This window comes from Barbatula barbatula, assembly GCF_947034865.1.
Source record: "Barbatula barbatula genome assembly, chromosome: 10".
Classification (NCBI taxonomy): Eukaryota; Metazoa; Chordata; class Actinopteri; order Cypriniformes; family Nemacheilidae; genus Barbatula; species Barbatula barbatula.
In genome coordinates, this window is record NC_136773.1 from 13,530,456 (window position 1) to 13,550,194 (window position 19,739).

General features: G+C 42.4%; 1 protein-coding gene across 1 annotated transcript in view; it reads left to right on the forward strand.

The window, feature by feature from the left end:
* The window catches only part of lekr1 (Leucine-, glutamate- and lysine-rich protein 1), a 67,537-nt gene that overhangs the window by 41,859 nt on the left and 5,939 nt on the right, over nucleotides 1–19,739 (forward strand). The window contains exons 9-10 of the mRNA XM_079466580.1: nucleotides 875–1,057; nucleotides 18,133–18,229. Coding sequence (XP_079322706.1) covers nucleotides 875–1,057; nucleotides 18,133–18,229 — 280 coding nt within the window. The remainder of the gene's footprint in view (nucleotides 1–874; nucleotides 1,058–18,132; nucleotides 18,230–19,739) is intronic.

Below are 19,739 nucleotides of genomic sequence, written 5' to 3' on the forward strand. Positions count from 1 at the left end.
TGAAGAGCTGAGCTTTGAGTGTAAGGCATTACTGTGCTGTGTATGAGCATTAATGCAGAATCTAGCACTCATCACGTATTTATTTTTGGTACATTTTTGTGTCTTATTTCAACCTGCTTCTGCTCTGCTTGGTGTTTAATGATGTGAATACAGTGGGAAAAAAGCATTTTCTAGTAAAAATATCCACATTTTCTTAAATCAAGATTGTGTTGTCTTCAATTGGAGTAAGAAAAATTATCTTGAATTTAGCTTTACCTTTTTCTTAAGTATCCAATGCAAGATTTGTCTTACCCCACTGGCAGATGTTTTGCAAGTTTTAAACATAAACTTACTTAATTTTTATAGTTTCTTTTATAAAACAAGACAAAATATCTTTGTTCACTTTCCTTGTCAAGTAAATGTTCCATCTGATCAAAATCGACTTCTTCACCCAATATTTGTGTGTTCTCTGTTGTTTGTGTTATTAGGATAACACAGATTAGCAAAACATGCTAACGCCCAACTCTAGTGAAATCAACTGTAAGTGTTAGCAGGTGTTAATCAAGTCTCTCGTGCCCTTAAAGAAGAGTGTTTTAAATTAGCTGTTTATCACATTCCATTTCTGTTATCCGGCTAAAAATCCCAGTTTATACTAGCATGACTTCATGCCATGCAGGGGACCAGCATCCAAAACAAAACATGTGCTGACCAACTATGATTTTCAGATTCTGCCTCAGAAGTCAGCTGACTACGTAGGCAACACAGAGAGGCATTTCACCACTTAGGAACAAAGCCATTGTGTGTGTGTGTGTGTGTGTGCAGACATGCAATTTTCCTGTGGGCCTAAATAGTTACATGTGTCATGAGTCAACGTGTTCACGCTTTTCCCCTAAAGGCTGTCCCAAGACTTGAGGGAAAAAGAGGAGAGCTGGTTGTCATGTCAACAGCGATGCGAGTCCCTGCAGGAGCAGCTGTTGGCGTGGCAACAGAAAGAGGAGGAGGTGACCCGTAGACTGGAGGAGGCGGGGGCCGAGCTGAAGGACCTGAGAGCGGCACGATCCACTCTACAGCAGGAGAGGTTTGACACGCACACAAAAAACACTCGTGCCAGTCGCGCTCCACAGCTGGAGAAGACAAATAGAGTTTTGCTTACACAGTTGCCATGCATTAATACATACAAATACATTTGTATTCAGTCACACTACAGCTGTCAGGCTGTCTCTCTTTCTGTCCCACCTGCTCCTTTAAAGAACCACTCAGCACGTCTGGACCTGTAGGACGTGACTCATTGTTCATGAACCTATTTCTTCCTTATCTGTCTTCATTTACAATGGTTACAGATCCAATAAAACCTTTTACACAGAAGCTGCGCTGCATTGTTCGCCCAAGCAAAGAAAGATTGCGTTTCATTTGAAGAGATAAGCCAATGGAGGCCTGCTTGACAGCGATTTTGAATGCGCTCTCATTTGTAAGACGCTTTGGATAAAAGTGTTTCCAAGTGAATAAATTAGGTTGTAACGTAAACGATTTGACCAAAAAGAAACTTTTTATTGGAGTTCAGGTCTGTTTTCAATGTTTACTTTTGTAATCTTGTATATTTATTTGCGACAAACATGTTTTTTTAAACCCTTTTTCATCTTTTTTTCATATCTGACTCCTTTAATAACCAGACCAATAAATAACGAATCGCTCGACGTCATGATCAGGAAATTAGGCACTATTTTCTCTAATACATTAGAAGCTGTTGCACCTATGAAGTCAAAAAAGATTAATGAGAAAAATATTGCACCCTGGTACAATAGCACCACTCGCGCCCTTAAAAGAGAAACACGCAAACTAGAGCGCAAATGGATAAAATCACAATTAGAAGTCTTTAAAATGGCATGGAAAGAGAGTGCAAGTTGTTATAAAAAGGCACTAAAAGCAGCAAAGGCAGAGCACCTTCGTAACCTCATAGAAACCAACAAAAACAATCCAAGGTTTCTATTTAGCACAGTTGCTAAATTAACAAATAAACAGACACCACCTGACCTTGTTATTCCGCCGCACCTTGGTAGCAATGAATTCATGAAATTTTTTACAGAGAAAATCAAAAACATTCGTGACAAAATTGTAAAAACTCAACCTCCAAATCTGTCCTATGAATTAGCACCAACCATCGCTCCAAAAGAAAGGCTCCAGCGTTTTTCAACTATAAAACAGGAAGATTTAATTCAACTTATCGCAACCTCTAAACCTACAACTTGCTTACTAGACCCCATACCAACTAAATTATTAAAAGAGTTACTACCTGTTGCAATTGAGCCCATCTATAACATTATTAACTCGTCAATTAATCTAGGCCATGTCCCAGGTCCCTTTAAGATGGCCGTCATTAAGCCTCTAATCAAGAAACCAAACTTAGATCCAAATGAACTAGGAAACTATAGACCGATTTCAAATCTCCCATACCTGTCTAAAATTCTAGAAAAAGTAGTGTGCACTCAGTTGTGCTCTTTCTTACAAAATAACGACATGCACGAAAAATTTCAGTCAGGCTTTAGATCTCATCATAGCACTGAAACTGCGCTCGTTAAAATTACAAACGACCTGCTTATAGCATCAGATAAAGGTCACATCTCACTCCTGGTCCTGCTTGACCTTAGTGCTGCGTTTGATACCGTAGACCATAACATACTTCTAGATCGCTTACACAATTATACCGGTATTGAGGGACAGGCACTACAATGGTTTAGATCTTACTTGTCAGACAGACATCAATTTGTCCATCTAAATGGGGAATCATCCTATTTAACGCAAGTAAATTATGGATTACCTCAGGGATCGGTTCTGGGACCCGTGCTGTTCTCCATATACATGCTTCCCCTTGGAAACATTATTAAAAAACATGGAATTAGCTTCCATTGCTATGCAGATGATACTCAGCTATATATCTCATCAAGACCAGATGATTCCTCCCAGCTACCCAAATTGGCAGAGTGCATTGAAGATATAAAACATTGGATGACCTATAATTTCCTTCTTTTAAATTCTAATAAAACAAAAATATTACTTATCAGACCTAAGACACGCAAACCAAATATTTCTGATTATAAACTGCAAGTTGAAGGATGTACTGTTACTCCAACAAATACAGTAAAAGATCTAGGCGTTATATTAGACAGCAACCTGTCATTTCGAAATCACATCTCAAATGTCACAAAAACAGCCTTTTTCCACCTAAGAAATGTTGCCAAGTTACGAAATATTCTGTGTGTTGCTGACGCAGAGAAGCTTATTCATGCATTTATGACCTCAAGACTTGACTACTGTAATGCGCTACTTAGTGGTTGTCCTGCATCATCAATAAACAAACTACAGTTAGTTCAGAATGCAGCTGCCAGAGTTCTAACCAGGACCAGAAAATATGATCACATAACCCCAATTTTATCAACCCTTCACTGGCTACCCATTAAGTATCGTATTGACTTTAAAGTTCTTTTAATCACTTATAAAGCCTTAAAGGGTTTAGCCCCTACCTACCTAACAGAGCTTCTATCATACTACAACCCATCACGCTCTCTAAGATCTCAAAACGCAGGACTTTTGATAATACCTAGAATAACTAAATCCACCAAAGGGGGTCGAGCTTTCTCATATGTAGCACCTAAACTCTGGAATAGCCTTCCTGATATTATTCGAGGATCAGACACACTCGCCCAATTTAAATCTAGATTAAAAACGCATCTTTTCAGCCAAGCATTCACTTAATGCAAATATGCTAAATAAACCACCAGGAGATGCTGACATTAGATATTATTTTACTAGAATAATTGGATTTATTATATAAAACACCATGTAGTGTGTTTTACCCTTTCTTGGGTTTTTCGTTTTTCCCCTGTAAAGCTGCTTTGGAACAATGCAAATTGTGAAAGGCGCTATATAAATAAAATTGAATTGAATTGAATTGAATATATGTGATCTAAAGGGACAACTGTTCGCAACTTACATTTCAGGGGCACCATTGACTACAATAGTAGAAAATAATATTGTGTGATTTTTATTGTTCTGCTGAACACAAAAGAAGACATTTTGTGGAATTTAGGAAAGCAAACATTTCTGGGGCACTTTTGACGACCATTTAAATACACTATGCGGTGCCCCAGAACTGTCAGTTGCTAACATCGTTCCACAATCTTTCTTGGTGTTCAACTGAACAAATAAGTTTATACAGGTTTGGAAACAACTAGAGTGGGAGTAAATGATGACAGAATTTTCATTTCTTTTAATATCCCTTTAACATGGGTATATAACAAGCATTGCGTATATGTTGTCTATTATTGGGGCAAAGTAATAATTCTTCTACATACATTTTTATAGCCGTATTTATATAACAATACTAAGGTTAAAAGGTTTTCTTTAATTGACATTGAACAAACTTTAAAGCATATTGCTTCATCAATGTAATACATTACCAATACAATTAATATCGCTGCTGTCCTTCTAAAATCTCAATATTTTGTGATTTTTATTTGTTTGACATAAATTATTATTATTAGTCAATCTTTATGTTTGTCACTGGGTTTTGCAAATATTGAACCAATAAAAAGTATAAAAAGTGTTTGTTAATTTTGACAACACATTACTGAATAGTAGGAGTACCTTGTTTTATCCATTTTTTGAAAAAGCGAATTTGGGCTTCTGAGGTTTCGCAAGGACAATAGCGATGTATTATCTTTAACAATGATCATCCAAATCAAAATGAGAATCTAAAAAATGTATTGTGTAATATCTCCTCACACTAATCGTAAGCTCAGAACATTACCAAAAACAAAAAACAGCATTCTTCAAACCCAGCCTAATATTTTGTCGTGACACCTGTCTAGCTCTCCATCAGTCTGTCTGCCCTAAAGCGGTCTTTCCCAAACCTTGACTGTCTCTCTTGTCCCATTATGCTACCGGTTCCCATGCTCATTGGCTCAGTCCAGATCAAGACCTGTTTAGTAGTCTGAGTACCTATGTTTACCAATTACGTGAATGAAATGTCTTTTCATCCACCCGGCCTGTACTTCTCAAACCTGTTTTCTATTTGATCTTCCATTGTTCTTTTCCACCTGTTCATTGGGGTAATTGCAACTCAATTCACGTCTGTCCTCTCCTTTATTAGAGCTTATTTGTAACAATCCCCACCTGTGTCTTGAGTTTCTGTTTGTGTGTGTTTTTCTCTCCGTCAGTGGCCTTTTGTTACATCCCAGCTGTTGCGTGTTTAGATGTCTGATGTTCTTTGTATACAGGCCTCTGTCCCTGTGGTCTACCTGTCTGTTAGCAACGGGCAGTGCTGGGGCTCTTCTTCTCTTGCCAAGTGTGCCTTGCTTTTTTACACCTCAGCTGTTGTGTCTCAAGTGCGGCTGTTGGTCTCATTTCCCCCATCTGTGCTTGCTCACGTCTCACTCATTTTTCACCTGTTGATGTCCAGGCTTGTATGATCATCCCCATCGCCGTGCATTCCCAGTTGGAATACATTCCAGATTATCTGTGATCACCTGTGGTGTAACAGTCAACTATATTTTCACATACGTGGTCCTCACGAGGCTGCAATAGTCGGGTGGAAGGGTGCTATGTGGGTGCCATGGTGTTTTTTATGTGTTGATTTAGTGTTCCGGGTGGTTGCCAGGTAGCTGTATAGTCAAGCATCCCACCCCTCAGTGTCTCAGAGATGTTCTGTTCCCTAATGTGATCATTAATCGTTTAACATATGATTTGATCACTTAAAGTCCCTAAAAGTATGAGTAATAAAATAGTGATGCTTGTCTAAACATGTTATTGCAGTAGTACCCAGTGTTTTGCATGGATGTCAACTTTCTTAACTTCTGCCTGTTGTATGGTACTGTAAAGAATTACCCTTGCAAATCTTGTATTTAGATCAAGATCTTGCCGTCTTGATTTTCTGTAAATGGAGTGATGGGTTAGTCACAGATCACGAGTCAGATGTGAGCGTTTCATTAGACACGTGTTCATACCTGTTCTGTAGGTTAGGTGGAGTCAGAGGTCACAGGTGCTTGACTAATAGGATGGAAATGAGTGTTTAAGTTGTCATCTTTATAGGGAAAGCCTCAAGCTAAAAACAAATTTCATTTTTGCAAAGAAATCTTAAAGGAATGAGGAAATGTTTCCAGGTGTTTCTTCTGTAGAACACAACCGAATTTTTTACCGGATTTCTTTATTAATTCTTTCACAGTTTTGGTTTTAAGAATTTTTACATTTTCGTACAAAAAAAAAACCAAAAATATGAATAAAATAATTCAATATAATTCAACTAAATAAAAATCAGTGTGTTCAATTAAATCCAACCACTTTGAGTCAGGGTGTTAAACTCAAGAATTGAATAGTACAGCATAAATCTGTATTTGTAAATGAATCCTTTTGATATTAATATATATATATATATATATATATATATATATATATATTATTGTTTCATTTATTAATTGCTGATGTTAGACAGTTAAACGGGACATCCAGAGACAAATACTGTTCTTATAAAGCACGTCAAGACATTCAAACTTAGTAGCTTTTCTTCAAACCTGTTGACACTGAGTTTCTATATTACTAGGTCAGCTTGGCATTATTTCTAAGACATTATGGCACTAAAAGCCTAACAAAGAGGTTAACAGAACATTCTGACCGTGTGCTTGAACTGAGTGTGCTGTTTTACTTCAGAGGGACAGCGCATTCACAGGGACTGTGCAGTAACCACGCTTTGCCAATTATCACAGTCCTGGTGTGAGTGCTTATGTGCTTCAGACAAAAGAAAAGAGATTCTGACCTCTGTTTTACTCTACAGAGGACAGTTTGTCCCCTAACTCACACGTGTTCTTGCCCAACTGCTGCCTCAGTCTTTGTGTATCCTCTGAATAATTAGGACAAACTCTTTCATGTGTCCGGCCGGATCACAATGATACTGTTGATGTTTTTTAGATGAAACGAGAAAGAGTGTGACACTTTATTGAAGAAGCTGCGTCAGATATTCTCTGCATACACACCGCCTGGGGTCATACAGTCATAATCACCCCATCCCTCTCACACCAGTTAACAAAGACCAATTCTAATGATAAAGAGGGAATGTATGCCATCATTTGGGAAAGTTTAAAGGGATCCCTCGTAAAATTATCTCTTGGCACACTGTAGCTCAAGCATTATATGGTTTAAAGCGTGTAACTTTTGGAGAATCCATTGACAGAAATGTAATATAATATACATACGGTAACTATTTCTTCAGAGGTTTATAAATACCTCAGTATATAATATTATAATATAATGAAGCGTTATGTTTTTAGTACCTTAGAATGAGCTATTTCTATCTTCATACACCACGGGTCCCCTCACCATGTTTTGTCAGCTTCAGAAGTGCTTCAGAACAGAGGGGTCGAGTGAGCCGTTGGTTTTAATTTGCAATCTCAGCGCTAAACATTGATCGATTTTACTGACTGGGTCTTTGATTTCTACATAGGCCTACAGTAATGTTTTTTCCTCATTGTTATTTGTCAGGACTCGGGTCTGATCTGCACTGGTGTCGTTTGTTTTGTTTTTGTCAATCGCATGGGAACCATGTGGTTGGAGTCCGTGTCTGCCCCGCCCCAGTGTTCCTCTGTCTCCCTACACACCTGGTACTCTTTTCCACTCATCTCGCACACCTGCTTCCACTCTACGTATTAATTCACCTGCTATTTAGTCCCCGCCAACAGTCACAGTCACTGTCAGATCGTTCGTTTATCCAGCGTATTGACCCGTGGCTTTTTAGTCGCTGCTCTTTCTTGAATAAATTACCCTTGTCTAGGAAACCTCGTCTTGCCTAAGATTTCGGTCGTGTCTAGTTTTGGATATCTTTCGTGTCTAGTTTTGTATATCAGTCTTGTTTTGAGGATCATTCTCGTCTGGAAGTTTGTTAACTATTTTTCAGGACTCGTCTTTCTGTTAGATCACCATCCGGTATTTGGAATTTCTCCCGGTGTATGAGTTGCCCCGACACGTCTTCGCTACGTATTTAATCGTTGCCTTGGACTCTGCCTTTTCAGACTTCTAGCCCATTAACCAGACTCCAGCGCCACCATTATCTACACGGTGTCACCACATCTCCCACAACCATCGCGATACCTACCGCACCTTGCCCAGTTCGCTGACTGCCTCGGTCGGATCTCAGCTGCTGGTCGCTGCCACACCACTCGGACGGGAGTCATCGATCATCGCCTCCCGATCTACGGAGGAGACGGCTTCTCGTTTCATCTGCGCGGGTCTTGCGTTACTGACGGCTGAGGAGACCCGAGTCTTCCTCGGATTTTTGCGTTCTTTGGATTATCCCTCTCAGGCACATTCGAGAGGTTGTGCTGGCACTCTACTCCAGGAATTACGGTACTCTGACTCATTGCGAGAACTCTTACCCGTGTGCTTGCACGGTGGATTATTAACGAGTCCGGAGCGGCTTACATTGTGGACTGAGCGCTCGGTCCTTGTGATTATTGCTGTGGGGATCCCCTTTTGGAATGTTATTTCATTGACTGCCTGCATTGTCTGAATTCTGTCTGTGATTGCACCAGATAATTATTGGAATAAAAGAAACCCTTGACTCCTGCATCTGACTCCCGTCCTTGTCGTAACAGGACGATCTGACCAACAACATGGAGTCAGCAGGACCCGATCCCCTACGCTCGGCCATAACACAGCAGGGTGTGATGTTAGGACAGCAGGCACAGCAGGTGCATGCCACAGCTAGGGAGGTGACCTCTCTTTCCAATCAGATGGCGGAGTTTTCCAACCGTCTAGATCACCTCCAAGCCGGACGATTAGCTGATCGCCAGGAAGCGGAACCTCACGCTAACAAGCCGCCGGTCTATGACGGAGACCCCAAGTCCTGCCAAGCTTTCCTGTCCCAGTGTGCGCTGGTCTTTGCCCTCCAGCCTCGCCGCTACGCCACGGAGGAGACGAAGGTCGCTTTTGTCCTCACCCTGCTCTCTGGAAGGGCTAGAGAATGGGGAGTGGCGGTCTGGAATGCGAAGGCTCCCTTTTGCGCCACCTTTGAAGGGTTTCGCAAGGAGATGGAAAAACTCTTTGACCGTTCGGTGCGTGGTGACGAGGCGGCGGCCTTACTCTCTCGACTAACCCAGAGGGAGGGGTCGGTAACAGATTATGCCATCCGTCTGAGAACCTTGGCGGCGGCCTGCGATTGGAATGACAGCGCTCTGCGAGCTCGTTTCTTAGAAGGCCTGAGACCCGCAATAGCCGACGAGCTGGCAGCCCTAGATCTCCCAGTGGACCTGGAATCTGTCATCAATCTCACGCTTCGGGTGGAGAGCCGTCTCAGACGTCGGCAGCAGCGCCGACAGCCCTTTCCAGTCTGGCAGCCTCAACCATCTGCCGCGTCGGGCAACGAGACCACCGTGTTTCCCACTCCTGAACCCATGCAGCTAGGCCGTTTACGACTAACCCCCCAACAGAAGCAACTTCGTCTTAGCCAAGGTCTATGCCTGTATTGCGGGAAGCCGGGCCACTTTGCCCTCCAGTGTCCGGCAAAAGCCACCGCCCACCGGTAGATCGGAGAGTTCTGGTGGGCGCTACTCTCCATGCAAGCTCTCCTTCTAAACGCACCCAGCTACCTATTAAGTTGGTCTTTCAAGGGGTCTCTCACTCCGGCTATGCCCTGGTTGATTCAGGAGCTGAGGGCAATTTTCTGGACTCAGCCACAGCTCAGGAATGGGGGATTCCGACCATACCCCTTGACAATAGGATTGAGGTACAGTCGTTCACGGGCAGTCCCCTCACAACTATCACCCACATCACTCCATCTGTTAGTCTTTTCTCTTCCGGGAACCACTGTGAGAGGATTGTGCTGTACATCATGGATTCACCTCTGAATCAAGTTATACTGGGTCATCCGTGGCTTGTACAGCACAATCCCCACATGGATTGGGGGCGTAATGCGGTGTTAGCCTGGAGTCAGTATTGTCACGTGTCTTGTTTGGGCCCCGCCTTGTCTCCTGTCTCTCTGTCTTGTGTTCCGCAGGTTCAGCCCTCTGACTTATCCGGCGTTCCGGTGGAGTATCATGACCTGGGGACCGTGTTCTGCAAGTCCAGGGCCACTTCTCTTCCTCCGCATCGCCCTTACGATTGCGCCATAGATCTCCTCCCGGGCACTTCTCCGCCTAAGGGTCGCCTTTATTCCCTGTCTGAACCTGAGCGAGAGGCTATGGACAAGTATATTCAAGAAGCTCTCCTTGCTGGGCTCATCCGTCCCTCCTCTTCCCCTGCCGGTGCAGGTTTCTTCTTCGTACAGAAGAAGGATGGCTCCCTGCGCCCATGTATTGACTATCGAGGTTTGAACGACATTACGGTCAAGAATAAGTACCCCTTACCCCTTATGTCGTCCGCCTTTGAACTCTTGCAGGGAGCCCAGGTCTTCTCTAAATTAGACCTCCGCAATGCTTATCATCTTGTCCGCATTCGGGAGGGGGACGAGTGGAAGACCGCCTTTAATACACCCACGGGACATTTTGAGTATCGGGTCCTCCCCTTTGGTCTGACCAATGCCCCGGCGGTCTTCCAGAACCTGATTAATAGCGTTCTGGGTGACATGATCAATAGATTTGTCTTTGTGTATCTGGATGACATTCTTATTTTTTCCCCCTCTCTCCAGGTACACACCCAGCACGTCAGGCAGGTTCTCCAGCGTCTTCTAGAGAACCAACTTTTTGTCAAGGCGGAGAAGTGCGAATTCCATGCTGATTCAGTCACGTTCCTTGGCCACATTATCTCCGCTAAGGGGATCAAGGCAGACCCCGCTAAGATCAAGGCTGTCGCCGAATGGACCGTCCCCGACACTCGTAAAGCTCTTCAACGTTTTTTGGGTTTCGCTAACTTCTACCGACGATTCATCAGAAATTTTGGCCAGGTGGCCAGACCACTCACTGCGTTGACCTCCACCAAGGTACCGTTCAGGTGGAATCAGGACGCTCAGGTAGCCTTTGACTCACTCAAGTCCCGTTTTGTCTCTGCACCTGTCCTGTCTATTCCAGATCCTGCACTCCAGTTCATTGTTGAGGTCGACGCGTCTGATGTCGGGGTAGGCGCGGTCTTGTCCCAGCGGTCGCCCAGTGATGGGAAGGTGCATCCGTGTGCCTTTTTCTCTCATCGCCTTAGCCCTGCTGAACGTAACTACGACATCGGCAACCGAGAGCTGTTAGCGGTAAGACTGGCCCTGGGTGAGTGGCGCCACTGGCTGGAGGGAGCCGTGCAGCCTTTCTTGGTCTGGACGGATCATAAGAACCTCGAATATATCCGTTCAGCCAAGAGGTTGAATTCACGGCAGGCTCGCTGGGCACTTTTCTTTGGCCGTTTTAACTTCACCCTCTCGTACCGGCCGGGGTCCAAGAACGTCAAGCCTGATGCCCTGTCTCGCCTGTTTGAGCCTGCGGAAAGAGACTCCACCTATGACGCTGTCCTCCCTGAGGGACTTGTGGTGGGAGCTCTTTCTTGGGGCATAGAACAGCGAGTAATCTCGGCCGGCCGAGGGGTGCAAGTGCCAGCAAGGTGTCCAGTGGGTCAACTGTTTGTACCGGTCCCATTGCGACCGGAGGTCCTCCAGTGGGGTCATTCATCCAGACTGGTTTGCCATCCAGGAATCCGGGGAACGCTGGCTGCTGTTCGCCAACGTTTCTGGTGGCCCTCCCTGGCCAAGGATGTCGAACAGTTTGTGTTGGCCTGCTCCACATGCGCCCAATGCAAGACGCGCAATTGCCCGCCCGCTGGTCTGCTTCGTCCCTTGCCCATTCCCGCCCGCCCTTGGTCCCATGTGGCTCTTGATTTTGTCACAGGCCTTCCCTGTTCTGATGGCAATACCGTGGTGCTCACGGTGGTGGATCGGTTCTCCAGAATGGTCCACTTTGTCCCCCTTCCCAAGCTCCCGTCCGCCAAGGAGACTGCTCAACTGATGGTGGATCACGTCTTCCGTCTCCACGGGTTGCCGGTTGACGTTGTGTCCGATAGGGGTCCTCAGTTCTCCTCTAGGTTTTGGAAAGAATTCTGCAGACAGATCGGGGCCTCAGCGAGTCTGTCCTCAGGCTTCCACCCTCAGACCAACGGGCAGTGCGAGCGGGTCAACCAGGATCTTGGTAGAATGCTCCGCTGTTTGACATCCAGTAATCCCAGTTCCTGGTGCTCTCAGCTCTCGTGGGTAGAATATGCTCACAACTCTCGTCCCTCAGCGGCGTCAGGTATGTCACCATTCGAATGTTCCTTGGGTTATAAACCTTCCTTGTTTCCCTCACAGGAGCCCGATGCTGCGGTTCCGTCTGCTTTGGCCTTTGTCCAACGGTGCCGACGCACCTGGAGAAGGGTCAGAGAGGTCTTGGCCCGGACAGAGAGACGGACCAAGGCAGCGGCTGACCGCCACCGATCTGCTCCCCCTGCCTATGTGTGTGGTCAACGAGTATGGCTCTCCACCAAGGACCTGCCTCTCCGGGTGCCTTCTCGCAAGCTGGCACTCAGGTTCATCGGACCATACCGTATCACGAAGGTGGTTAATCCGGTGGCCGTCAAGCTCAAGCTTCCTCATCACCTTGGTCGGGTGCATCCTGTTTTTCATGTATCCAGGGTCAAGCCTGTGAGTAGTTCCCCTCTTCACCCTCCTAGCAAACGGCCGGGCCCTCCTCCCCCTACCTTGGTGGACGGTGCTCCGGCTTACAAGGTTAGGAGATTGCTAGACGTTCGACGACGCGGTAGAGGGTTCCAGTATTTAGTGGACTGGGAAGGCTATGGGGCAGAGGAGAGGAGTTGGGTACCGTCTAGGGACATCTTGGATCGGTCCCTGGTTGAGGATCTCTTCCGGCGTCGAGGTGAGTCCCCTCCTAGGACGCCTGGGGGCGTTGCTGGGGGGGGGGGTACTGTCAGGACTCGGGTCTGATCTGCACTGGTGTCGTTTGTTTTGTTTTTGTCAATCGCATGGGAACCATGTGGTTGGAGTCCGTGTCTGCCCCGCCCCAGTGTTCCTCTGTCTCCCTACACACCTGGTACTCTTTTCCACTCATCTCGCACACCTGCTTCCACTCTACGTATTAATTCACCTGCTATTTAGTCCCCGCCAACAGTCACAGTCACTGTCAGATCGTTCGTTTATCCAGCGTATTGACCCGTGGCTTTTTAGTCGCTACTCTTTCTTGAATAAATTACCCTTGTCTAGGAAACCTCGTCTTGCCTAAGATTTCGGTCGTGTCTAGTTTTGGATATCTTTCGTGTCTAGTTTTGTATATCAGTCTTGTTTTGAGGATCATTCTCGTCTGGAAGTTTGTTAACTATTTTTCAGGACTCGTCTTTCTGTTAGATCACCATCCGGTATTTGGAATTTCTCCCGGTGTATGAGTTGCCCCGACACGTCTTCGCTACGTATTTAATCGTTGCCTTGGACTCTGCCTTTTCAGACTTCTAGCCCATTAACCAGACTCCAGCGCCACCATTATCTACACGGTGTCACCACATCTCCCACAACCATCGCGATACCTACCGCACCTTGCCCAGTTCGCTGACTGCCTCGGTCGGATCTCAGCTGCTGGTCGCTGCCACACCACTCGGACGGGAGTCATCGATCATCGCCTCCCGATCTACGGAGGAGACGGCTTCTCGTTTCATCTGCGCGGGTCTTGCGTTACTGACGGCTGAGGAGACCCGAGTCTTCCTCGGATTTTTGCGTTCTTTGGATTATCCCTCTCAGGCACATTCGAGAGGTTGTGCTGGCACTCTACTCCAGGAATTACGGTACTCTGACTCATTGCGAGAACTCTTACCCGTGTGCTTGCACGGTGGATTATTAACGAGTCCGGAGCGGCTTACATTGTGGACTGAGCGCTCGGTCCTTGTGATTATTGCTGTGGGGATCCCCTTTTGGAATGTTATTTCATTGACTGCCTGCATTGTCTGAATTCTGTCTGTGATTGCACCAGATAATTATTGGAATAAAAGAAACCCTTGACTCCTGCATCTGACTCCCGTCCTTGTCGTAACAGTTATTATGTGAAAGTGTTAACCCTTAATGAAATGAACTATGGATTTACTATATTAAACGTGTATTGATAGTTAAGAAAAACATGGTTAATTTATGGTTATTCTGGTAAAAAAATGGTTTGTAGTCATCATGGTTGAACCGTAGTAACCTTGTTTTTATTCGTTTTATTTGTAGTAAAACCAAAAAGGTAGAAGGGTTAAGACCGTCGTCAGAATATGATGCAATTTTAGGATTTTCTTTACATTTTATTTAGAAACAAAACATTTTTAGGACCATAACTGACATAGAACATTGTATGAGTACAGTACCATAGGATATCGATAAACCAATTATAGCAATAGTTCACCAAAATATTTTCTCATAATTTAGACCACATCCACAAAATTTGAAAATTAACATTTCAGAGTTTATACAAGCATGTTCATTATATCTTTAGAAAGCTGAATATGTTCTGGCATTATAGAGGATGCTTTGTAAAACACAATACGATCATATACATCTACACCTTGACTTCATCTAACTTCCATGTTCCATTCAAATTGACTAAAGATTACATTTACACATTTGGAAGATGCTTTTATCCAAAGCGACTTACATTGCATTATACTATACATTGGTTTCTATACCTTGGCGTTGCTAGGACCACGCTCTTACCACTGAGCTACAGGAAAGCTTCTTGTATGAGACGATATACAGCACCGAGATCTAAGACCCATCTTTGAAAGCTTACTTATAAACAACCTTAACTAGCTAGCTAGCAAGATTAGCACATCTGTAGTTTTGTGGGTGACTGTTTATATGTTTATGTTGATACGTGTCATGGAAACAGTGATGCGATATACAGCACTGAGACCAGACACACTGATGCAAAACATAATCATATACATATGCCAGTCAAATGGTCAATTAGTCATGTCTGACTGTTCTCAGATCAGTGCACGCGTAGCATTTCTGATTGTGTGATTGACAGGCCTCATTAGTCAGTGTTATTGGCTGCAGGCAATTTCTGTCACGGATTAACAAAGTGATTAATGTCATTAAAAAGTGTCTAACAGAAATATGATTAATTTGCCTTTGAGAGAGAATAGGTGGAAAAGCTCTCAAGGTGGAATCATTTACAGAGAGAGATTGTGTATGTGTCTTAAAACTGAAATGAACAGAAATGAGAATACAAAGACACAAGAACATGTTTGTGCAGGTATTTGGTTGGACATTAAAGTGACAGTACACATGAAAATGTATATTTTGTCATCATTTACTCACCCTTAAATTGGTCCCAATCTGTATATTTAAGATATTTGTGTGTAAAATATTTGGAGGAATGCTTGTAACCAAACAGGTCTTATCCACCATCCACTACCATAGTAGGAACAATGACAATGGTAGTCAAAAGTGCCCCAGAACTGTTTGTATATTCAGTCCGATGGCTGTGAGCATATCTAGCTGCTTTTAAATCCTGTTTCTCTCAAAGTCAATTATTTTCTTCACAACCCCAGTACCTTCTTCCATTTTAGCAGCATTTGGTTTCAATCTGTCACTTCAATATGTTCCTGTTGATTTCATAACACAAGTGCAGTGAAGCGTGGACATTCCAGATTGTCTCTAGTTAACACTTGTGTTTCCTAGAAAACCTATAGTTTCCTAGTTTCCTATAGAGTCACTTCCTCCAGCCGTCGCCATTATAGGCGTCCTCTTCCTGTCAGAGAGATGTGTGTCTGTCAGTCCCCAGCCTGTCTAACATAAACGACAGGTGACCTCTAGACCGGCAAGAAAAACATTCTCTTTCTCACGATAAATATATCAGTCTTTCCTCTCCTGTTCTTATCGCTGGGAAATCCCTGCGACCTTCATAAACACATTCTTCTGTGTACTTAAGGTGACATTATAGTGTGTCAGAGATATTTCAAGGAACAGTTCAACTATAGATGTTGTACTAACCTGTGAGACGTTCCAAACACGTATGACTTCCTTTTCTGTGAAACACGAAAGAAGGAATTTTGCAGAATGTACTGGTGAGTAATTTCCAATGTAAAGGAACCATAAATGCATCAAAAAGCTATTAATTCAACATGTGTTCGCTAATCCAAGTCTTCTGAAGTCATACCATAGCTTTGTGCTTAAAATTCAGGTCATCGTTCGATGAAAAGCTTGACATATTTAGACGTCTCCTCTCATGTTGCACAAAAGAAAGCCATATGGGTTTTACAATGGCATGAGGGTGAGTAAATGATGACATTTTTATGCACTAATCCTTAAAGGTCTAAATATCTTGAATAAAGTGTATTCTAGACAGATGTAGCTTTAATTAAGAGAGGTTAGGTCAGGATAGGTGGATGTCAGGATGTCGGCGCTTGTGATGTGATTCAGTCAGTCTGTTTACGCTTTCATGTTGATCCTGAGCTGTTTGTTTGTTTTTGTGTGCGTGTCTCAGTCTTCGCCAGTCTGGGATGGAAGTAGTCTGTCTACAAAGTCTCTGTCACAGTTTATGTCTCATGGGAGGAATGTTTGAGCCACAGAGGAATGTGCTGTAAAAATGGAATTACTGCCAAGCTGTCTGTCTAGTCACCAGCGTCCTTCACATCCTCTCGGCGATAGAAGAAGGGAATTCTTGATTCATGTTCATAAATAAATTCAGATGAGTCAAAATGTGATCACAGTTTAAAATTGACTACAAGGAAGAAGAGATTCTTTTTTTATTTAAGTAAAAAGACACTTTAAACACAACAGAAGTTGATATAGATTTGTATTTCGGTTTAAACAGGTGTATTCCGGTTACAGATTTCCCTAAATGTTGCAATGTATTTTTTACAAAGCAACCTAGTGTGCACTCAAGATATACTTTTAAAGAGTGAATATTTTGTTATTTTTAAGTTCCTACTTTGGTCTACGGAGTGTCCAACAACAAGTTTACGTACATACAAGGTGTAAAAACACTTTCATTCTCTAATAATAGCCAGTTATTGTTACCTTACTTCTTGACTGACTCTCAAATGATTCGTTTGGCGATGCCAATCTGACCCGAAACTGAAATTGGAACGACGGACGACTTGTTCGCATGATTCAGAATCGATTCCTTTTTTCCCAAGCCAATAACTTTGTTATTCTTCACTTTCGGCTTTACAACTTGGTAAACTGCTCCCACACAGCAACATTACATACTGCATGAAATGTAATTTTAAGGACACTGTAATAGTTACTCTTTAAAGATCTGGTAACATGCTATGTCATGCATTCTGACTTCTTTACCATGTTAAATGTGCTGGCTTGTCTTTTTCCGGAAATAATCATACAGTTGTATCTCTCTTTTATAAATTTGAACAAACTCTTCGAAGATACGAAGTATGCAATATTAATGTATAGATTGATACTTGAGATTAATATGAGGGTGGCAGAAACTGCCTGTGTTACCCGATATTTAAACTTAACTTGTGGATTTCCTGAGAGTTCAACCCAAAACTTGTTGTCAATTGAGCAACAGGAACATCAGGATGCAAGTCCCTGTTTATGACACACACCTATAGCAGTCTCACCTATTTTGTAAGACAACCAGTATATTCATCATGAACTCATGGCTGATTCTAAAAATGCCTGACATTAGTCATAGTTTTATATGAGAACATTAAATGACATATGGCAATTAACAAAAATAAAAAATATTAGTCTCCATAACAACAACTGGATCAATCATACAAAAATACGATTGCATCTGAATGTGTCACAATCGCTTTTGTTTTTGGATTAAAGAATTAACATTTGAAATCCACAAGACAGAGGTCACATTTTAGGGTTTGTAAGGGTGGTTTGTGGCCGCTCTGTGACCTCAATGCACAATGTTGTCAAACCATCACTTGGGCGAGTTTCACAGCATACTGCTACCCCGCTCTGTGACATTATGCCACCAAAGTATGAACGCTGAGTTGGCACATGGGCCTTATATATTCCTGCAATATGAGATCAATCATAAAGCCGTTTTTACATTATAATGTCATTGCATGTTGGATTGTCAGAGGAGACACGTTTAATAATTAGCTCATATTTTTTCACTCTAATCTTTATGATGATGTTCTATTTTTGTGAGGTTTTATGGACCTCTTTTGAGGGATTTATTGTTGACTCTCTTTCTTCAGGGAGGAGTTGAGAAGGATTCATGCGGGAGAACTAGAGAGATTGGAGGAGAGCTTTCGAACAAGACTGGAAGCTGCAGAAGATGAACAGAATTCAAAGGTGATGTGACCAAATAAAAAAACATAATTCTTTTGCTAATTTATAGTAAAAAGAAAGATTACAAATATGACAGATACTTTTTTGTCTAATTTCTTGATCCCATGTTAGTTTACTAGTCCTAAGAAATACAGAAACATTCACAAAAATGTAAGAGACCCTTTCAAAATTATATATATTTTTTTCTTAATTCACTATTTATAGGTAAGTGTTTAGATTGAATTATAATTTTTGTTTCATTTTGTGAACTACTAAAAATATTTCTCCCAAATTTTAAATAAAAATTGTGTTTCTATTTGCATTTATTTGCCGAAAATGAAAACTGGAGAAACAGGTCAAAATACCAGAGTAGATGCTCTGTATGTTTCAGACCTCAAATACTATTCAAATCAAATGAGTTTTTATACAAGTTAATATTCACTTTAAAGTAATATATACAACTTTACATACAACTTTAGATACAACTTTACTATGAAAACACTTCCACCTCTTTTCTTCTGTTTAAAGTTCACTTTAGGTCTTTTTTTAATTTAGCACAGCACAACAGTATTAGGAGGAATTTGATTTAGTGAAATTACATTTAAGACTCGCTGGTTTCCTGCCATCAATGCAGACATGCAAGTCTACAGTAGGTGTAAGCGATCTCTTGCTGTCACACACACGCAGACATAAAGCCTCTCTTCATCAAACACACACTCTCTCTCTTTTTCTCCACCACACACTTTCACATAGGCCCCGTTGTGTTCTCACATGAACTCTGTTTCCATGAAAAACATGGTGGCCTTGGTCATGCCCAACTAAAAATACATGGCACGTCACCACCCCCTTCTTTGTTGTTTATAATTGCGGTAACCGTTTTATTCAGCCGCTGACAGTTCGATATTTCAATGGTGGTGAGAAATCCACATCTTTGATATGATAGTCTCTGGTTACACAATGACTGCACAAACAGCTTTATATTGCTTTTTCCTAACCGCATGAGACCTAAATTAACCATAATAAAAGGGCATAATTATATCTCATTGCCATTTTGCTCCGTCAGCTGCTTGGCTGTGTGATTATTCAATGACATGTAAACATTCTTATCCGGGGTATGACTGCTTTGAAAAAATCACTTTTTTTGCTTTGTTGTTGGCAGTACTTTGATATTTATTGTGCAGTTTTATTTGTTTATAAGTAGTTTTATGTAAACTGTAAAAACGGTTTGTAATTTTTTGTTTGGTTTCAGTATTAGTTTTCATACTGCACAACTCAACAAATCCTTCCACCTGCCTACAGTATGACTGCACATGTGAAACTCTTGAGAAATCCAAGAAGTGCGTTTGGTTTAAATGTCTTATTCTTGTCTTCTTTAGTCATTATTTTGTGTGGCACATTTCGGATTACATTTTATTTTTCAAACTGCCAAAGCAAGTGTCCAGGTGTTGGTGTAGTTTGCATAAAACAATCTATTTGATAACATGGTGCCGGTTTCTCATCTTTATAATTTATTGCACTTTTATGTTCGTATGTG